Genomic DNA, 21081 nt, shown 5'->3' on the forward strand with positions numbered 1-21081 from the left:
CATTAAGCATATTTAGTTAGTGCAATACTCATTTTGATGTCGAATCAATCAAAAATAATTATGATCTCCAGACTTTATTGTTGTTTAAAGAGCCGGAGGAGCTTTAAAGCATCAGCGCCGCGTCTGCGGAGGCGTTCACTGACAGGTAAGCGATCAATAAACGTCACCGCGGCCCGTCCGGAGTGAACGCCGGCCGTCCCCAAGCGGAACCGAGAGTGTTCTCTGTGAGAAATAATTAACAAATAGGACTTCCGTATGTGTGTGTGTGTCTGTGTGTGTGTGTGAGAGAGAGAGACCAGAGAGACTGAGCTGCAGCTGCTTCCGTGTAGCTGCTGAGAAGTTTCTCTCTTGGCGGAAGGTTGACCGAGCAGCAGCAGCTGTCTGTCATTTCTGGCTACAATGCGTGCGATTCCCGACGAGATAACGACGCTCATCGCAGGTAAACGCTGACGATAAATGATTGGTTGATTGTTTGTCACCCCTTTTTTTTCTCGCGTTGTTCTTCTGCAGCCAGACAACTTTGGTAGACCGTTTTGAGAAAAGAGGAAGCATGCATTCAGAAGTGATTTTTGTTTTGTTTTGATGTCCATTCCTACCAAATTGCTTTGCTTTGCACATCCCTCTGCTGAAGCTAGATTACTAAACGTTTCTCCTACCTGGTTATGCTGACTATCTTACTGCGGTGGGACCAAACAAACGTGAACGCCGGCTGGCTCGTACTATCCAGGAGTAGATTGCCCTTAAACATCCGGCCTGCTGCCCCTTTGGTCTCAAGCCCCTGTACCGCACATCTGTGATAAACTTCCCAAAGTCAGCATGCTTAAAGCTGCCCTGTCAGACGTTTCCGGAAAATCCATCAAAAATCGTTTTAGAGGTGGTTTAGCACCTATCAAACAGCTCACAATGGTCAGTGTCCTATGTGTCTTGCTTATTTTGTGGTGAACAACATTTTAATCTTGATTTAAAAAAACAAACAAAACACAAATCCTTGCACAAACGCCTTTAGTGACATCACAAAAGGCAAATGACAGTAGGTATTTAAGATTTATTTGAATATCGAAATGTTATGACTTCTCTTTTAAAGGAGATAACAGAGAAGGTGGTTGAGCAAGCTGAGCACCACGGGCGGTTCTAGACAGGGGCCGACAGGGGCCAGTGTCCCTGTGGAACTGAGCCTGGCCCCTGTACTGTAGATGCATTACTAAATCAGTTTCTCATTAACGGAAACCTTAAGTGAATGGTCCCTTGGACCAATTTTATTTTTTTACCTTTACAGTTTTGCACTTTTTGAGATCATCTCACAGTTTTTATCTGTAAGATCCGGGGTCCACAACCTGCAGTTCCAGACTCTTTGGCTCTGTGGCTCACTCAACATATGGTGACATTTTGCTCTGTTTTGTTTCAATCTTTTGTTCTGTGCCCCCATTAAAAAAAAAAAAAAAAAAAAAAAAACACTGGCCCCACTGGTAAATTTGGTCTTGGACTGCCACTGCTGAGCACAGAGTAACCTCCTCATCTGCTGCTTCACATTGCTGATCGGCTGGCTTAAAGGTGATTATAAGGTCTTATATTTCTTAACGAAAATACCAATTTGACTGGTTTGTGTAACAGGAGAATAACTCACCTCCAAGTCTTATTGAATAAGGAAACGGTGAAGTGATGAAGTTCCAGCACTTTTGTTGAGAAACAGAGCAGAGATCACGTAGCTGGAAAGTAATTGCACCCAACGGTCCCGCTGCAGCCTGCGTCTGCCCTGTTTCTGTCCGGCCTTCGTTCTCGCGTCTCTACTAACACCTGACCGCAGCCTTGCCGTGAGACAAAACAAAGACTGTCTATCCTAGACAATCATTATCCCGCACAGTAACTACGTAGCATTTGGCCTTGGTAATCAGCAGGACTGTGGAGCTGATGTGCAGTCCTCGTGTCTCCAGTGCTCCCATGTCTGAGTGGCGTCAGGTCATATTGACTTTAGGATAATATTCCAATAACAGTTTGAAAAATTGTCATTGTGGGGAAACTAGAGTAGCACCCCACCCAATACAACTCACTGCAACTGGTTAGGTTGTTTTAGTATATAAAGTTGTATGACTTGCTGCTCTTTTCCTCATTATTTACATTCTTAAAATCAAAAATGTTCAACTTTAGCTACGTTTACATGCACATAATTTCACGATCGGAGTAAAATGTATTTGGATTAAAAAAACAAAAGATAATTGGATTTTAAAGTTTATATGGCCCACAATCCATTAATGTGATCATGATGTGCGTTTATATGCACCTGGCTTTTTTTTTTTTTTTTTTTTTTTTTTTTCAGAATAGAACCACACTCAGTTATCAAATTTCCCTTAAAAAAATACAGAAGAAGAAGTACTTCCATCTTTGCTGGGCAACAGAAAATAGCAAACAAAACAGTATCGTGTGAGTTTGTGTGTCTTCTGAGTGCCCAGGCCGGACCTGCACCAGGTTCTAATTACAGTTCAAATGTTCCTGAATAAATTATAGTTATGACCTTTTTTAATGTTTCAAATAGAATTCTGATTGAGCTTGATCTGATCAAAATGTAAACATAGCTAATGCTTCTATTTGTAGTCTGTTCAGCTGTAGGAGAAGGTGTGAGCCTTATTTGCCAACTTTGCCTAGATTAGATAAGATATTACTAAAATCAGGAAAAGGCAAAGGTGTTTTAACAAAGCAGGACACATTGTTTCAGACACCGGATATCATTAATAAATGAACCTAGGATGAAATCAGTTGCCAGGGAAACAAACCTATAATGAATCCCAGCAGTCCCAGCATCAATATCTGTCCAAAGCTGCTGCTTCCCCAGATAGCTCACTAACACCAGCTCCATTCTTGTCCCCAAATCCACACAAAGCACAGTTAACAGGCTTTTTTTTTTAGTGCACTTTTGCACTTAATTAGCGAGCTCTGTTTTCTTTTCTGTGCATTTGTTGTTCGAAAAAAAAAAAAAAACACACCACTGGATCATATGTTTAAATGCTTCTCCTGGTACTTTGTTTAGACTTGGAACAGTTCCTCTCTGATGGACTGAAAGTAGAAAGTTTAAGCAAGAAGGGAAAAGAGAGGAGGGAAGCTTTCCTCAAACGAATCAAGGAGGTCAAACTCAGGTATTGTTGCATTCACAGATAATTTAACCTTCCCTGCTATCATGATTGATGCCACAAAACTTTATCAAAGATGCATGTTTTAAACCAGTAACATCGATTCACCGTCTCGCCTACAGTTTCCCCCAAGAATTCAAGGACAAAGGTGAGTGTTTGTCGCTGTTTCTTTCCTTCCTCCTTCTAAGCGATGAAGCCGATGTAGATTTGCAAAAATATATATATTTTTGCCTTCAGTTCAAATAAATGTCTATTTGAAACGTATGAACGCTCTAAATAGCCTGGAAAAGGAGAACCTTCTTCTGAAAAGCTGCCAACACGTGACAGATTAACATAACCGCGGCACGTATTGCCCTACAACGCGTCTGTTTTCTCCAGTAGGTGGAGACGACTCGGACGAGGATGAGGAAGTCGACAGCAACAACGACGGTGCCTCTCTGCAGTCAGAGCGCACAGACAAGGATGAAGACGCGTGTGAAGGTACAAACCACAGCCGCCCTGTGTACATGTCCGGAGCAGACTGACTGAACAGGCGGCAAAAGAGTAGTATTGCGGCGATGCCATTTTTTGGCCCCAATACCGATACTTGGCTGTGCAGTATCGGCCGATACCGATACCATCTGTTTGAAATTGATGAGTGTGTGTATATATGAAGAACTGCATACTACTTAGGGTAGTAGAACTTTTTATTGCCTACCTGGAATGGGTGACAATAGTTGAATAAACTTTTGGCTCTCGAAGGCCAAAATAGTGCAACATTCGTGAAATTATAACATGTATAATAGTAGTGCAACAGTAAGACAGTAAAATCACATTAATAATTGAATAATCTCTTTTAAACCCTGAGTTTTGGCTCTCAAATGCCAAAATAGTGCAACTTTCATGAATTTATATATGTATAATACTAGTCAGGAGAGAGAAGGCTGTGTTCAAGTGACATACAAACATCAAAATGGTATCGGTGCCCTATTTGTTGGTACTCGGCGATACCAATACCACCATTTCAGTGCTGGATCGGAGCCCCGGCCGATACTGGTATCAGTGCAACACTACAAGAAAGTAAATAACAGGGCAGCAAAATCCACAAATCTGGGCCTGCTCCTCTGAGGAAGCGACTCTGAGTGGCACAATGAGGGAGGCATTCCAGCTGTAACTTAGCAACTTACTTGGGAAGCAATTCAAAGGGCACAACCGCTGCCGCTCACCCGCCTCACTTTGCCTCCCACCTCTTCCACCGCTAAAGCATATTTTACTGCTCTTGGCCACAGTCTAGGGACTACGAATTTCTGCTGTGGCAAAACAAAAACATCCCCTCCGTTATTGAGCCCACTCTAACCCAACATGCTTCCTGATAGCAATCGATGCAATACTTCATACTTATGCTGTCTAGAGAAAAGTACAAGGGAATTCCTTGTGCGATGGTGATTAGGGCACTGGGGCTTTATGGGCCTTAAGCAGCTGCCACTTTTTATGGCTCCTCTTTCGCACAAAGCAACTTTGACACAGCATTTGGACATTTGCATTGAAGTTGCACATGGCAAGGGAAAAGTCATATACCGATACAAAACACGGGTGAGTGGTGTATTTATGGCCTCTGCTGTTAATTATTGTCAAATGAACAAATGCATTACGAATAAGTTTGCCTGAAGCTGTTGCTGACACAATGATTGAAAATGAAGAGGGAGCATTTTTAACAGATCAACATGATGAAGCTGATGCTGATGGGTATGTCTTGGTTGATGTTCAGATTTTTTAAAATTTTTAATTTGTTGTCCTCTACAGGTGCCCAGCAGGCCCCGGCGGTGGCAGCCCAGGACTTGACATCTGTCGTTAAAGCAGGATATCTTGAGAAACGCAGGAAGGGTTGGTGCTCTTACGATTGTATCTAAACAACTGAATTGTGGTAGATGCTCCATTAGGCAGCACAAGGAAATACAGTACCTTGCCAAAATATTCATTCCCTTCAAACTTTTTCACTTTTTTGTCACATTAAAGGGAAAACGTTTTAATTAGGATGTTATGTGACAGGTAGAGCACATCTGTGAAGTGGATAGACTCCCTGAGTCAATACCTTTTTCTTTCTGCAGTTACAGCTGCAAGTCGTTTTGTCGATGTCTCTACAAGCTTTGCATATCTATAGACTTATTTTTTTCCTACCATTTTTTTTTTTATGGCAAAATAGCTCCAGGTTAGTCAGAATGAATAATGAGTCTGTGTGAAGAATAAGCCCTCCTTGTCTGGCCTGTTGATGATGATGTTAGATGATGGGCTAGATGGATATAGTTGATGGATTAATGTTTTCTGTGAAGATTTTAAATCTTTTAAATTATGTTTTATAGCCTTGCTCTAAACATCTGTACTAAATCAATGACCGATCCACTCGCTCCCTTGGTTTTTATGATGCTTTCTGTCCACCAATGTTCTCTGACAAAGCTCTTAGGCCTTCACAAAACAGCTGCATTTATACTCAGATTAAATTACACACATGTGGACTTCTAAATACATTAGCTGACTTCTAAAGCCAGGTGGTCACACTGCCCTTTACTTGCAAGGCAAGTTTATTTTATGGCACATTTCAGTAACAAGACAAATCAAAGTGCTGTACATAAACAGAGCATCAGAAAAGTCTATGTGAAAAGAAAGTACACTGCCGTGGAATAGCAGCAGCAGGTCAAGATGTTAGACAAGTTGGACTGCAAGCTTCAACATTAACATTCAAAGGCAACTCCAAACAAGTTGGTTTTTAACCTTGATTTAAAGGAACCCAGGGTATTAGCACTTTTACAGTCTTCTGGGAGTTTGTTCCAGATAAGCGGGGCATAAAAACTAAAAGCTGCTTCTCCGTGCCTGGTCCTGGTTCTGGGGATGCAGAGCAGATTTGAGCCAGAAGACCTTAGTGGTCTGGAGGGTTGATGCACTGATAACAAGTCCGTGATGTATTTAGGTGCTAAGCTATTCAGTGATTTATAAACTAACAGAAGTATTTTAAAGTCTATCCTCTGAGATACAGGGAGCCAGTGTAAGGACTTTAGAACTGGGGTGATGGGCTCTACTTTCTTAGTCTTAAGCCTCCCTCATATTTGCGCGGACATGAGTCTGTGGATGTCCCCTCAGAGTCCGCACAGAGAGGTACGTGCACATCTAATTTTTATGACGTGTAAATAGTCACATTATAAACGGCTCGGGAGCAAGAAGTCTTCACATCAAACTATTTTAAATGTGACACTGAGCTTGATACACTGAGCTTCTCCAAGCAGGCGTTCACAAGGATGCGCGGCATCACAGTCCCTCTCTCTGTGCGCACTGACAGGTGTGCGGTGGGTGCCTGCTGGAAAAGAAATGGCTCTAGGTGCACAGCTAGCTATTCAAACATGTTGATTAGCTTCCCCCACTACGTCCCTTTGGCAGAAAGTGTGGCGAAATGTAGAAATTTGTCACAAGAAATGTAGTCGCTGGACTATGAAGGATGAAACATCAGCGACAGTGGAGAGGAAAACCTCCAGCAGAACCAGGCAACTTCCAGCATTGATTGTAAAAATGGTGCCTGCAGTAGGGTGCCTCTCAAATGTAATGGTCCAATGTTTAGGATCCTTTTTAAATCGTTTAACTGCACAGAAAATGTGTTGATTATGGAATTTGCATGACACAAAATAGCATACATTAAAACACATATATAAAATGCCATGTGCTATCCACTAAAAACACAAAGCAAGAGGCCATGTTTCATTCATGTTAATCATCTCTGTCCGCACAGATCACAGTTTTTTTGGCACCGAATGGCAGAAGAGATGGTGCGCTCTTAGCCATCACACCTTTTACTATTATGGCAGTGAAAAAGGTAAAGTCTGTCGGTTAAGACTTATTTGTCTGGATGATTATTTTTTGTTTTGTTTATCTGCTCTATGCTGACCACTTATGATGGTGTTTTTATGTTCCGCAACCAGACAAGCAGCAGAAAGGCGAGTTCAGCATCGACGGCTACGCAGTCAAAATTAACAGCACCTTACGGAGAGACTCAAAGAAGGACTGCTGCTTTGAAATTTCCGCTCCAGACAAGCGAGTCTATCAGGTATAGTTGTCTCACTGATGTTACGCCACAATATAAATTTGTAACATAAATGATGTGCATAGTCATATGGGTCATGCAGACATTCCTCTCTGTGCAACAGTTGAACTCAACATGCATATTTAAAACGTTCAAATGTGTACCGTTGTTTTAATTACCTTCTGTGTTTGCTTTCAGTTTTGTGCGTCATCAACAAAGGAGGCAGAGGAATGGGTGAAACAAATAGATTTTGTGCTGAAAGGTAAGGGGATTTCTACATTTAAGGACACTAAATTATACCGTTTAAAGTCAGGGTTCATGAGAAGGCTTAGACGTTTTCCTTAAAGATATCTGTTTATATATACGAGCGGAAATTACATTTTACCCTTAACAATCACAAAATACAAATGGATAAAAAAAAAAATCATGAAAAAACAAAAACATCCATCATTACTGTCTCAAAATGTCTGTTAGTCTGGTGGTATTTGGAATCGCTAGTATTTACTTAGGGTTACGCTGGTTATACGAAAATTTGAGAACCACTTAAAACATAGTACTACTGCTGAATGTTTAAAATACAGCATTGTCGACTTTGGGATGTCGTTTCCACATTTATCAGATTTTCAGACCCATTTTAATGTCTCCTTCATAAAAGTGACACATCTAGCGACTACTGAAGACGTTTGGAGACTCTGACTTGCGCTGGCATTGAGAAGTGCTCGCAGGCGGGCCAGTCCTCACGCAGCAGAGCCTCCCAGCCGCAGTTAAAGCAGCCCCCTCTGCATCTAGACAACGAATGAACCTCGCATGCAGAAAGCTATTGCTTCCCAAAACAATTACAGGAAGGGCAGGGTCTGAATGTATTTTTCTAAAAAAGGTAAAATGTTTTGAGGTAAAAAATAGTTTGCCACAAATAATAGTCCTGGAGATGATGTTAAAAACCAAACTGGCCTCAATAAAATGAAACAAAAAGGCAATATATAAATGAATACAACAAAAAGTTATATTTGTAGTTCTCAGCATGTTTTATGTATCTTTTACTCCCACAATGTTATTATTCATCTCTCCAGCAGTTTCTAATACAGTTACATGCTATGTGTTGTCAGCTATGTGTATCATGTGATGACATCATTTGGTGACTTGCTGAAATAGCTAATAGCTACTTTCCTTACTGAGGAGTTGGCAACAGTGTTGAGATGCACTGCTAATACCAGTTAGCTTGCTACTGGGAGTTTTAACTTCATATTGTTATATCGACGTTCTAACTTTAAAGGTGAATAACAATCCACCGGCACTTGTTGCTTCCCTTTTGTCTACTTCTCTTTTATATCATTATTTAGAGTTGTGCTTGCCTTGTAAATGGTTAATACCAAAGTTTCTTACCACTGAAGTTGAGCCACATATTCTTAGCGATACTTTTACTACAGTTTGAAAATCTTGGCTCTGTTTCATCAGTGGTATCTACTTTTATTACTTTACAATGTTAAGGTACCAAAAAAACATGAAATATTTTATCATTATCAGCAAATATACTTTTTAAAAGATTTAAATAACAGATCAACTTGTTATTAATTTGATTAGATATGACGGGCATCATCCCAGAAGAAGAAGAAGACGACGACCAGTTCATGTATGATGATGTTGGAACTGCTCCTGGTGGCGAACCGGATAGCGATATCTACGAAGAGCTGCCAGGTCTGACCTCATCAAATACCAATCTCTGTCACACTTCTTCTGGCCTTTCTAAAGACAAACAAAGACACTGATATATCAATATGGTTGTATTTCCCCCAGAGGACGAGATGCCTGCCGCAGCCAATCCTCCTCTAAAAGCTAAGGTTGGACCATCGACCAAACTTCTCCCTCCTACTCCTGCGGCTGCTTCTGCTGCCCCTGCAGGTATGTTGCAAAATTTATCTGAACACAAAATAAATAACCATCACCAATAGCAGCAGATGAATGAAGCATGTAATCAACAAATCATTTTTCCCTCTTGGTTAAAATGAAAGTTTAAAAGCTGCAGTGTAGAAGAAGTGGAAGAAGAAGAAGTTACAACAACAGAGGAAGTTGCTGCGACTAACTGAAAGTTAACACAATTCTGGAAATAACTTTGCTCGACTTGCTCAACTTCCTTTCACAACAAATTGCATGTTTGAAGCACCAGAAATAACTGGGCACAGTTCTCACAAGAAAAGAGCGCTACTAACAAAAGCAAAATGGCTACAGCTTAAATGAATAAACTGTCTAAAAAGAACAAAAATACCATTGAGAATGGTTACAAATTATTTCCTACCAAATATTTCAACATGCATGTTAGACAAGGCTAGTTTATTTGCACAGCATCGTGCATACATAACATCAAATACATAAAAGAGAATAGTAAAATTTCAGCATGTCCTAACAAAGCAACATGAAAATATAGATGATGATGATGATGATGATGATAATAATAATAATAATAATAATAATAATAATAATAATAATAATAATAATAATAATAATAATAATAATAATAATAATAATAATGCATTTAAAAAGTGGCTTTTAGAACATTGAGGAACATTGTACAGAGCAATAAAGATAAAACAAGCGCTTTTTAAATGTATAAATCAGCAATACACTTTTGAACAGATGTGTTTTGAGTTTAGACTTGAACTGGTAGAGGGTGCCGGTATTGTAAATATTTGGAGGGAGAGAATTACAGAGTTTGGGAGAATTTTAAGCAAATGGTGGAGATGAGATAAAAATGAGCATCAAGGATCTCAATGAAAAGCTGCACTGAACTGTTTTTAATCCTGATTTTAAAGATTCTGCTCATTTCCAGTTTTCACACTGTTCCTCTCAGATTTTAGACACATCTTAAAATTTGGGTTCCAGTTCATAGAGCACAGGTTTCTTACATGCTTTGTGGTCTTGAGCTCCACTGAATCCGGTGAACGCTGACTTTTAAGCTTTTATTTTTGGGATAAAAAACAACACTTCTGTGTTTTCTGCATCACGGACAAGGAGGTTCTGTCCCATCCACTAGTTCATATTCATATACAGACCAAATTAATTAATCTACGAGAGCCTGGTTATGTGATTACACAGCGTTTAAAGTTCTGTCTCCTCAGCATATACATGGCAAGAGATATTGAACAGAAGTGAGCCCAGAATGAAGCTTTGGGGAATTCCACATGTAGTCTTTCCTCATGTAGATTTATAATCCTTTTTTAATGCTTCATTCTTTTAATCCAAAAGTATAATGAGATTTTTTTTAAATCAACTTAACATTGAAAGATAATGGAGATATGCAAGTCATAATAAAATGGTATAAAGGTGGAAAGTAAATTAGAACAAAATCTGCTGATAACCTCACAATAAAATATGTTCAGGCTAAACTATCTAGAAGCATCTAAATTCTTAGTAAAGCAAAAACATCTGAATTATAAAGCATTACGCATTCTTTACGGTTCACTGATTTTAACCATACCTGGGCTACTGTGTAGAAGTCTGGAGTAACACCTACAGGACGTCACTCAAACCGATATGCAGGCTGCAGAAAAGAGCATTTAGCATGGTTCTTTAGGGTGGTTATCACGACCACACTATTCCATTTTTTATTCATTCTTGTTTACTAAAATTCTCAGATCTGGTAGAATTTCAAACCGGACATATAATGTATAAAGCTAGAAGTAAACAGCTACCATCCAGCATACAAAACCCTTTTTGTGGAGAGCGAGGGGGTATAATTACAGGGATAACCTAAATTTGAAAATCTTGTTTGCTTGAACAAACATGAAAATAATGTGCATTTTAATGAGCGTTTGGACGTAGATGTGAGTAGGCATGTGTGATTGTGTATCTGTATGTTTATATGTACAGTATATTCAGTTATTTGTTTAAATAATTGGCTTTGGAGCAGAGGCTCAAGTAAAGTAGGAAGCAGGAAGATTGTTGGTGCTAATGACTATAGAAGGGTAAGCTATGATTAAATAAGTCCTTCGTAACCCTTTTTATACATAATCACTAAATTATACATATAATGAATTATATAGAACATTATTTATACATATTGTTTGTTCATTCATTCATTTATTCATTCATTCATTCATTCATTCATTCATTCATTCATTCCTTGAATGATGTTAAATGAGACTAAATAGTCCTGCACTGCCAAGAAAGATCTGAACCTACTCAGCACAGTGCCAGACAATCCCATCCAATCTTATCGATGACTGTGTTGTGATCAACTGAGAGCTGTGATCCAGTAACACCATGGTAGAAGTTTCTGCGGCTTCTCTGTAAAGACCTTTTTAGTATTTATAACTTTTACCAATGCAGTAACAGTTCAAATGTGAGCCCATCTTCACCAGACCTGCTATTACGATGTATTCAGCAAAAAATGGTGCCAGCAGCCTGCTGTAAAGCAACGAAGAATTAGCTCATAATCAGCCATAGCACTGGGAAAACGCATGCCTCTGCGGTGGCTTGTGTTCGATCTCCTCACCGTTCTAACTACTGGACTGCCATTTTAATATCACCCTACTCTTTTTCTCTTTGCAAAGCCGACAAGAGCACGGACTATGCAAACTACTACCAAGGCCTGTGGGACTGCACAGGGGACCACCCAGATGAGCTGTCCTTCAAACGTGGAGAGCCCATCTACATCCTGAGCAAGGTATGGATAAGGAAACCTTGGGTGTGTCAGCGATGAACTGCTGTTTTCTCCCCTGGAGAGGATGGGAGAGGGTACGAATCATATCGGAGGAGATTTTGAAACATTCAGGCTCCAAGACCATCTAAACAAAGCGGTCACAAAGTTCTTGTGATAGGGAGATATGTCAGACATGTTGCAGGCAATGCCCGGTCCTCAGCAGGAGGTGATGCTAGGAGATGGACTTGGCTAGAAGTGTTTCTCTGTAACTTTGACGGGGGGGTGTGTGATTACATGCGTCAAAGCGAAAAACATTTTTCTTTAGTGCTGTTGGCAGAGTTCGTTCTTTGCTCCCCATCTGGACTATTTCAGCGCTCCGTCACCGCTGCCATGGCCAAGGCACCGAGCAGCCCCAAGCCCACACACACCTCCCATACATCTCGCTCACCTCTCTAAATAGGAATGTGTGTTCTCAGGAAACCCAGGCTTAGCGTTCGGAGCAGGTGAGGACGTGTAGTGGACGCACTATTTCCGAGGCTTGTCAGCCGGGCAGGGCCAGGAGAACTGAGTGGCTGTTCTTTACCTTTGCCCGGTAACCAAACAGGAGTCCTTTTGTGCTCGGCCGTTTTTAAACGGGCACCAAATTGGATTTTGTTGATATGTTCCGCATTTGGTACAGTGATCTTGAATAAGAGGGGGGGGGGGGATTTTGTATTTTTACAGATGGATGTCGGTGCATGTGGTTTGTTTAAAGAAAAAGTGTGAAATGTGCTCCTTCTGGACAGGCAATATTTCTTGTCTGGTTTAGTTTCTATGATGCATGCAGTCAGCTGGGACAGACTGCTGACAGCTGGCCAAGGCGCTTTTAAAATTCAAGTCTGCCATCTAGTGGCTAAGCATATAATTCTTTTATCCAGATGTGTTGTACAAAGCATTGGGCAGAGTTGCGCTTAAAATACTCTTTTATTAACCAAAAATAATAGCTAATTTAATATAGGTAATTACTGTATAAATACAATTGTATGCCAATCTTGAATTATAGGAAATGGCTGGAATAAAACATTTTCATTGTAAAAATGGGAAAAAAAGAAAAGTAATTGAATATTGTATAATATCAAAAATAGCAAAATAAAACAGGTAATTAAGCATATATCTTATTCTATTTACAAAAAATAGAAATGGTTAGGTTTCCATATAGAGGAGACTGGGATTTGTTTTGGATGTCACAGTGGGGAATAGAGCCTCATCCAAATTAATTTTCACTTTAACAAACGGCTTATTATTGTGCCCAAAGTAGTTCTGATTTCCACATGATGCTCGTCAACTAAATCCTGGTTTGTTGTTCTGTCTCGTTGCGTGGAAAAGGGACCAAGAATCAAGTTGCTCCTTTCACTGGCTGAGAGTGCCATTAGCTGAAACCTTGGTGTTGGGGGTTGTTGGCCTGCTGCGAAGGCAATGACCATAAAACCTGTCTGGACCGCCGCAGCCAGCTGCAGCTAAAAGCTCGCTCTCGTCTCATTCCCTCTTCCACAAGCCTCCTTTATCCCTCTGCCGTGTCTCCCTCCCCCACTGCCCAGTAATAGGTGTGGTGTTACGAGCACCCCCCCCCACCCCCCCTCCAACCCCCCTGGAGGTCAGGGCTTGAGAATTGACTCGCTGTACGAACATGCTGCACAGCCCATTGCTCTTTCCGTTTGCTCATATGTGCACAGCCCCCCACAAAATGTTGAATGAATAATTAACCAGCATGGCATCTAAAAACTTGATATCAGGGGCCCATCGTCACACTTCATTGTTGTTAGCTGATGCAGCTGAAGGAATTCCTTGCGACAAGTAATTAAATTACAAAAGCGAGCCTTTAGTCAGCTTTGGGTGTTTGTGTTAATGTGCGCGTGTTCTCACAGGGTGTGGTGTCATTAGTCATCCACAGCTCTGTACGTTCGTTCCCTTGTTGCGTCCGGCGCTCGCTCAACCGTAACTTATTTGTCAGAGGTCCGACTGCACAATGAGGTGTTGCTGTTTTTCAAAGGCTGGAGAGTCCGGAAGTACTGACACACACACACACACACACACAGCCAAGATAAGGTGTCATTTGGATCATGCAACACAATCAAGACATTTTTTTAATCCATTTTTTTTTTACATCCATGATGCCGATAAAACAAACTGTTAGATACATCTTAATGGTTCAGTTCTAACAATCTGCATGCATTACATATGGATAGATTTTATTCTGCATTTCTGATAGGAGGTTAAGTTTAGCAGTAAAAACACATTTTTTAAATAAATTAGATTATTTCAGATCATCTGTCCTTCAATATTAGAACAACAGTTGGATTTGATAGGTATAAACCTGAGACTGAACTTAATGAAGTTATTAAATTCACGCTGAGGTGGTATGTAAACCTTTTCCCTGCAAACCAAAGCCAAGATATGCCATTCGGCTGTGGCTGTCCCAGCATTATAAAGTTTAGCTTGCTGAAAAACTTGACTTTAACTTTTAAAAGCTATTTTAAGAAGGCATCATTTAATGTTTTCCCTTACAGCCGAACTTTCATTTAGCGGCAACAGCTGCTCTAGGCTTCAGAATCTAGCCTACTAGTAAGTTTAGCTTTAGCGTCAACGTTGTAGCAAAAAAACAAAACAAAAACAAAAAACTGTTTAAAGCACAATACAAATCAATTTTATTTTTGTTTTGCTCCAACACGGAAACCTTCTGATACTCAAAACCCTATGACAGTTCTTAACTTTTAACAAATCTATTCTACTAATTTCCAATACAACAAATATAAACATCAGAACTGTATCACCTCCTCGGTCCAAACGGCTAACGAGAATAACAGCTAACTGAACCAAGTTAAATTCAAATCAAAAGGTTTGGGAACATTTTTTTTTATGAAAGTGATAATACTATAAAATGTAACTTATAATTGTAATTTATAAACCAATCTGCTTGTTCAAAAGTCCTTTTTATAGTATGATGGGCTACCTTAAAGGCTTTATCACTTTTATACGAGGTCTATTATTCTCACAGCTGATTTATACAGGCTTTAAATACGCTCTTCTTTATCTAAAGTAAAAAAAATCTAAAGCAACAATCCTGTCATTGGCTACTGCAGACTGTTGCCATTAGAAATGACGGCTCCGGCTTGTCCCTGAATTCTGTCTTTAAATTGTTGCCTCGGCCTGCCCTCCTCCTGCTCTGTCAGAACCTGAGCTCCAGTCTTGATTCATGTTCTGGAAAGACTTTGATGTGAGGTCAGACTCTTGTCCAAAAAGAGAGAGATGGTCTCAGATCTCCCTTCGCTGTGTCTTCCTCTCATCTCAGCATGCTGACTGTCATTTGGAGCCGTTTCTTTTGGGCTTGGGCAGATTTACGTACGATGCACGAGGAGGGCATTTCTTGGTGGAGTGCATTAAAATGTGCGTTTGCAACCTTAAACATGACAGCACAAAGTGGGGAAGGGCGAGAACAAGCTGTGGGACTTTACTGATGGGATTTAGCTTGCAGAGCCAGGCAAGAGGCTGAGCAATGCTTGGAAATATCATGTTTTCCCCTGCAGAAAGCATTGGAAAAATCAACCAATCAATGCTCCAAAGAAAGATTTAAAATGACAGTAAAGCCAGAGTAAATATCGTTGTTAGAACTCACCGCTAAAACTTGACCATCCAAGCAGGATGTCAAAAAGACATATGCAAAACAGATAATTTGATGCAAAACGGCTCAAATGGAATGTGAAAAATGGACAAATATAAACAAAAACTACATACATTAGAGCTAACACTGGGAGGAAAAGGACTAGAAAGACATTATAAGTGGAGCACAGATCTAGCTGAAACAAAATAAGCAACCTGAAGTGAAAGAAATAATCAAGAAGTAGATATGCAACTGAACGTAACTATTAAAAAGGACATGAACCTTCAAAGATATTCTTTAAAATAGCTACGAAGAGATTAGGTATACAGACATACTGGACACAAAGAAGTATAATCAAAATCAAATGCGAAACTAGAGCAAAGAAAAAGTGAAAAGTTTGCAAAATGAAACGCAAATCCAGCAAATGAGATAACTGGTCAAAAATTTGTCCCCAGATAAATCTCAATGAGAGACTTGACTGGGTAAAAACTAAGCATAAAAGCTAACAAAACAAAAGCCCTTGAAGCTGTTAAAAAGTAATTTGGATCCTTTTGTGCGTGGAGCTACATCAGATCATCTTTTAGCCACTGACTTTTACCCATCTGTGTGCCAAGGGCATCTTATTTCAATATTATAACCCGAGTTTGACAATTATATATAGAGTCCTGGGTATTATTCAACTTATAATTGCTTTTACTTCTTGCTAATGATTAATTAAACAGTTTTAAAAAAAAATGTGAGTCATGCCTATTAATCTTTTACTCTTTGCTCCTAGGAGTACAACAACTTTGGCTGGTGGGTCGGAGAGAAGAAGGGCGCGATCGGCATCGTTCCCAGAGACTACCTGATGGAGCTGTATGCTATGTAAACACGCTCTGTGTTGAGCTGCTCAGACTTAAAGCAAGTCCTGCTTGATGCACTTGTCCGCTGTTTCAAATTAAACGTGAATCCGGTGTTTCATCGTCAGCGAAGACTGATGAGTATCAGAATGGCGTTTTGACTGGAAGCATTTTCGAGCGTTTTTTTTCCCCCCACACTCTTGTATTTATTTTCTGCCGAAGTTATTTGTGATGCCCTTGTAGTGTTGCTTTCCACAAAGATAATAAAAAATTCAAGCTACCACACAGGCATTTGATATTCTTTATATATTAACCCTTTTTTTTAAACCACAAGGTGGCAATGTAATCCTTCAAATGCTCATAAATGACCTTTGTGACAGGACACAAAAAAAAAAAAAAAAAATCATACCCAAGGTTCACAGATCACATTAACCAGAATACATACATTGCAAGGTATATATTCACAATCCTTAATACTATAAAATTAACCCACCTATTGCAAGAATATATAACTCCTCAGTTAAATGGCTAAAATGTGGTTATCATAATAGGATTTTTTTCCCCCTTATGTTGGGCACTTCTGTCCCATGCTTCGAAGGAATCTCTTATTTAAAGCACCTGGGAGACTTTGCCGGGCAGAGGATCACAGTGATGGCAGATGGGAGGTTGTGCCGCCTGCCTGGCTCTAACGGCTGAGGTGTGCTAATAGGACAGGCAGCCACACAGAAAGCAGAGGTGCTTATCGCCCTCCGAGGGGCTGTTTGACAGCAGGCGAGGTGGCGTTAGCCGAGCACCGTCCCTCTGAGGTTACATGCATATACTGTACGTGTGTTTTTTTTTTTTTTGTGTTATACCAAAAACGGGACTCAGCTTTAATGCACTCGGACGACGTGGCCTTGTCAGGGTTTTCTTTTGTCAAGGTTGGAGGGGAGAGAGAGAGGAGTGGAAAATGGAAAGAGAAATGCATTCATCAACCAATAACTCACTGTATCTATTTTTCTTTTTCTTTTTTTTTTCTCCTCCTCGCTGCTGTCTCTCTGCTTTGTTCCTGCTGAGTGATGAGCCACAGTCCTCTGTCCTCTGGGTGACATTCAAAGCCAACATAAATCCTGATTTTTATGGTATAGAGCAGCAATAAAGCTTCCCTTCTAATTGGAGATGTAATGAATTACTATAATTACTTATTGAATATACAGCAGCGGAAATAGAGAAGAATGGTTTTGTTTTTGGGAATGCACAAAACTGAAAAACCAACAAGAGGTATGACATTAGATTACCATCTTTGGATTTAAACCTTTGATTATATGTAACTAATTTGTGGATTTGAATCACAGAACACACTGCTTTGCAAATTGATTCACACACCCTGACTTTTTCACATCCTTTTACTCTCCATCCGCTGACTTTAATGAATTTTATTGCATATTTTATGGGAAAGACCAACACAAAATAACACATTATTGTGAAGTGGAAGGAATTATTTGAAACATGTGGTTTGCGTTTGAATTTAGCCTGCCCGCGTTAAGACTTTGTAGAACCACTCTCTGCTGCATTTACAGTTGGGATAACTACAAGCTTCGAGAATCTGGAGACTGAAATATTTCTATATTTTTCACCCCAAAAAAGCTTGGGCTAAGCCAGATTGGTTGGGGAACATCTGTGAACAGCAATTCTTCAAGTCTTGCAACATATTCTCAATTAGATTTAGGTCTGGACTTCAACTGGCCCCATCTTGCAAATGCATATGCTTCGATCTAAACCCTACCGTTGTAACTCTGGTAGCATGTTTTTTGGTGAACCTTTGCCCCACTCACAAATGTTTTGCAAGCATGTTTTGTCCAGGATACAGCTGCATCATCTTGCCATCAATTCAGACCATTATCCCCAAAGCAGGATGCTGCCACCCCCATGCTTCCCCGTTGGGGATGGTGTGTTCAAGTGTTGGTTTTCCTCCAAACATTATGTTTTGCAAGTAGGCCAAAAAAAATCTTATCTGACCAGAGCACCTTCTTCAAAATGTTCGCTTGGAGCAAACTTTAAACGGGATGTTTTTATGCAACAATGGCTTTGCTCATGCCACATTTTCTAAAAGGGTTCATATGTGTGCTGCGTCAATAATGCAGTGGTTCAGTCAACAGGTTCTTTAGACTTGGCTTATCTGTGGATGAGCCAAGTCTAAAGGTGATCCTTTTTGAAATTTTCCCTTAATGGTGTCATTTAACCTGTAAGGTTAACTGAGTATCCATGTTTTTGGTCTTTCTCCGTTTAAAGATAGTGAAATGAGCAGTGCTCCGATATGTTGAAAGCACAACCTAAACCTGCTTTAAACTTGATCCCTGACCTGTTTGCTGTTCTTCAATATTGTCAAACAAAACTCCAGCCAGATTTATATCAAGATTAAATTAGAAACAGGCAAACTGTATTTAATAATTAGGGTGCGTGAATTAGATGTTACAGGCAGAATATGAATGGTTGAATTTTTTTATTTGTAAAAAAAAAATGTTGCACACCACAATCATACACTCATTTATGTTGCTCTATAACCCCACCCCACCCCCATTTTTGTCACATTACAATGTCTGTCACAAAAATGGTGATGAAGGGGGATGAATACTTTTGCAAAACGTTATCTCGCCTGCTGAAATAGGGCCAGCAGCTGCCCTTCTGAGCCCTACTTTTTAAATATTTAGCAACGGGTCAGGTAGTCAGTGGCAAACAAGGCTAAAAGCTGCCTCTCATCTTTTAAGTGCCAATAAAAAGATGTCCTTAATGGATGTCAACTTCACCCCCCTTGTTAGTTCTGGACAGACACGTCTTCAATATATACAGGCGCTTTTAATGCAACCTAACATCAAGATATAATGTTCAAAGGATAAATGCCAGCATGCCGTTAATCTTCCAGAGCAGTAAATAACACTAACGATGCCAGGATATCACTAATTAATACTTTTCACCATAAAGACACACCTTTGCGGGCCAAATGCATATATGAACAGAGCTGTTGGGGAATAATAAATTAAGTTTTGCCGGTAAAGGAGGGGGATCTCAGACGTCTTATTTTCACAGCTCAGATAAATCACTTCTAACTCATTCAAACTGTAAAATACATAATTAGTGCAACAAGGAATTGGGTTGCAACTGATGCCCCGGCCATATCGGTGCGCCCACGCTGACTATTATCGGGCACTGGGTGAGAGGGCTGAAGGTTGATCTATGCCCAACCCTCCTTGAGACGTCATCCGGATCACATCGTCAGCTGTTGGATCCGTCTCTCTGAGCAGGTCACTCTCGGCGCAGCTTTGTGGGGACTTTGTCAGAAATACCTCAGTCTTATTTATGTGACAACGCCAAGCTTTTTGCAGGATATGTATCACACCTCCCAGATAATGCTCTATATGTCAGCGTTCAATTAAAGCCAACCCCCCTGCTCCATCTTGGTCTAAGTCTTAAAATCTAAAACGGTCTCTTTTTAACTGCAAGTCACTCTTAATAGAGGTCAGTTTCTCTTAACATAACTCACCGGCAACTGATAAAGTACAGTTTCTGCGGCTGGTTTATGACATTTTCAAAGACGTGGCGCATTTGAAGTAAAGGCTAACAGCAGTCATGGCATACAGGGCCTTGCAGAAGTATCCATACATTATTTTATCACGTTACCACCACAAACCGCAATGTATTTTATTGGGATTTTGTGCGATTGACCAACATAAAGATGATATAATTTTGAAGCGGAAAGAAAATTATGCTTGAGTTCCATTTTTTTCTTTCTATGTTTGAATTTATATAAAAGGTTTTAATCAGTTATACACTTGCAAAACTTGACTTTGCAAAAGAATGGCTAGAAGAAAGCCATTAATAAAGAAAACAAATCAAAACAAAAGATTGTCTATTCCTACAGTAAAAAAAAATGGATGGTGGCAGCATCATGCTGTGGGAATCCTCTTTATTTACAAAACCCCAAAACATGAAAAAAAAAATATTCAATGACTTTAATGAGCTTTTGTCTGTTATATGCATTGATTATGGCAGTTTAATAATTGTGGGAGATTTCAACATCCATGTTGACAAGGCAAAAGACAGAGATGCAAAAATAGCTGTGATATACTTGATAATAGTGTTTTGACTCCACATATCAAACAAGCAACGCAGATTCGTGGACACACTCTAGACTTGATTATCAGCAAGAGTGTAAAAATGTCCAACGTCTCTGTAATTGATGTCGCCCTGCCCTGTTCATTTCTCTGTCATCTTTGAAAGTACAATCTCAGTCAACTCATTTAGCAAAACAGATATTGTAACAAAATGTTAATTTACAGACAACACAACTGAAACCTTTAATCAAATCTATTCCTCCACCTCATTTCAATACTGTAACACAATAGTTAGTAGATAAAATTTCCTTTCTTAGAATTTCAGACATTATCAATTCCATTGCTCCTATTAAAGTGAAGGTTGTCTCTGGTAGGAAGATATCTCCATGGAGGAATGCTCCATTAGTGAGATTTGAAAGAAAACTTTGTTGTAGGGCTGAACGTAAATGGCGTAAAATCTGACTTCACGTTTATTAGGAAATCTACTAATAGAGGCTGCAAAGCTATCCCTCATCACTAAAACAAAGTTCTTTGTGGAAATTATGAACAAAAACATCAACAATGCTCACATTTTATTCACAGTTGAAAGACTCACACCATCTCCTGTTATTATACTACCACTTATACTCCACTCTACGAGGGCCTGCAATGAATTTGCCAACTTCTTTGCAGAGAAACTAAAAACATATTAGAGGGTTAATCTGCACATGC

At 39.8% G+C, this 21081-nt stretch overlaps 1 protein-coding gene across 3 annotated transcripts; it reads left to right on the forward strand.

Moving 5' to 3' along the window:
• skap2 (src kinase associated phosphoprotein 2) lies at nt 1-16564 on the forward strand. Of its 3 annotated transcripts, XM_036132843.1 has the most exons (13): nt 1-224; nt 359-439; nt 3023-3128; nt 3245-3270; nt 3501-3602; nt 4905-4985; nt 6877-6960; nt 7067-7191; nt 7366-7429; nt 8749-8862; nt 8962-9066; nt 11715-11827; nt 16216-16564. In XM_036132843.1, the coding sequence occupies exons 2-13, from the start codon at nt 400-402 to the stop codon at nt 16306-16308; spliced, it is 1053 nt and encodes a 350-aa protein (XP_035988736.1). In that variant the 5' UTR covers nt 1-224; nt 359-399; the 3' UTR covers nt 16309-16564. The 3 variants fall into 3 exon arrangements, with proteins under 3 accessions (XP_035988736.1, XP_035988744.1, XP_035988733.1); XM_036132851.1 differs by lacking the exon at nt 1-224 and having other exon boundaries at nt 255-439; nt 3504-3602; XM_036132840.1 differs by lacking the exon at nt 1-224 and having other exon boundaries at nt 257-439.
• The last annotated feature ends 4517 nt before the right edge of the window (nt 16565-21081 follow it).

Source organism: Fundulus heteroclitus, chromosome 3, assembly GCF_011125445.2.
Source record: "Fundulus heteroclitus isolate FHET01 chromosome 3, MU-UCD_Fhet_4.1, whole genome shotgun sequence".
Lineage (NCBI taxonomy): Eukaryota > Metazoa > Chordata > Actinopteri > Cyprinodontiformes > Fundulidae > Fundulus > Fundulus heteroclitus.

Coding starts and splice junctions, on each gene's coding strand:
- skap2 (XM_036132843.1), top strand. CDS start 400: ATGCGTGCGATTCCCGACGAGATAACGACGCTCATCGCAG. Junction 3,271..3,500: donor CCAAGAATTCAAGGACAAAG/GTGAGTGTTTGT, acceptor TGTTTTCTCCAG/TAGGTGGAGACGACTCGGAC. Junction 8,863..8,961: donor TATCTACGAAGAGCTGCCAG/GTCTGACCTCAT, acceptor TATTTCCCCCAG/AGGACGAGATGCCTGCCGCA.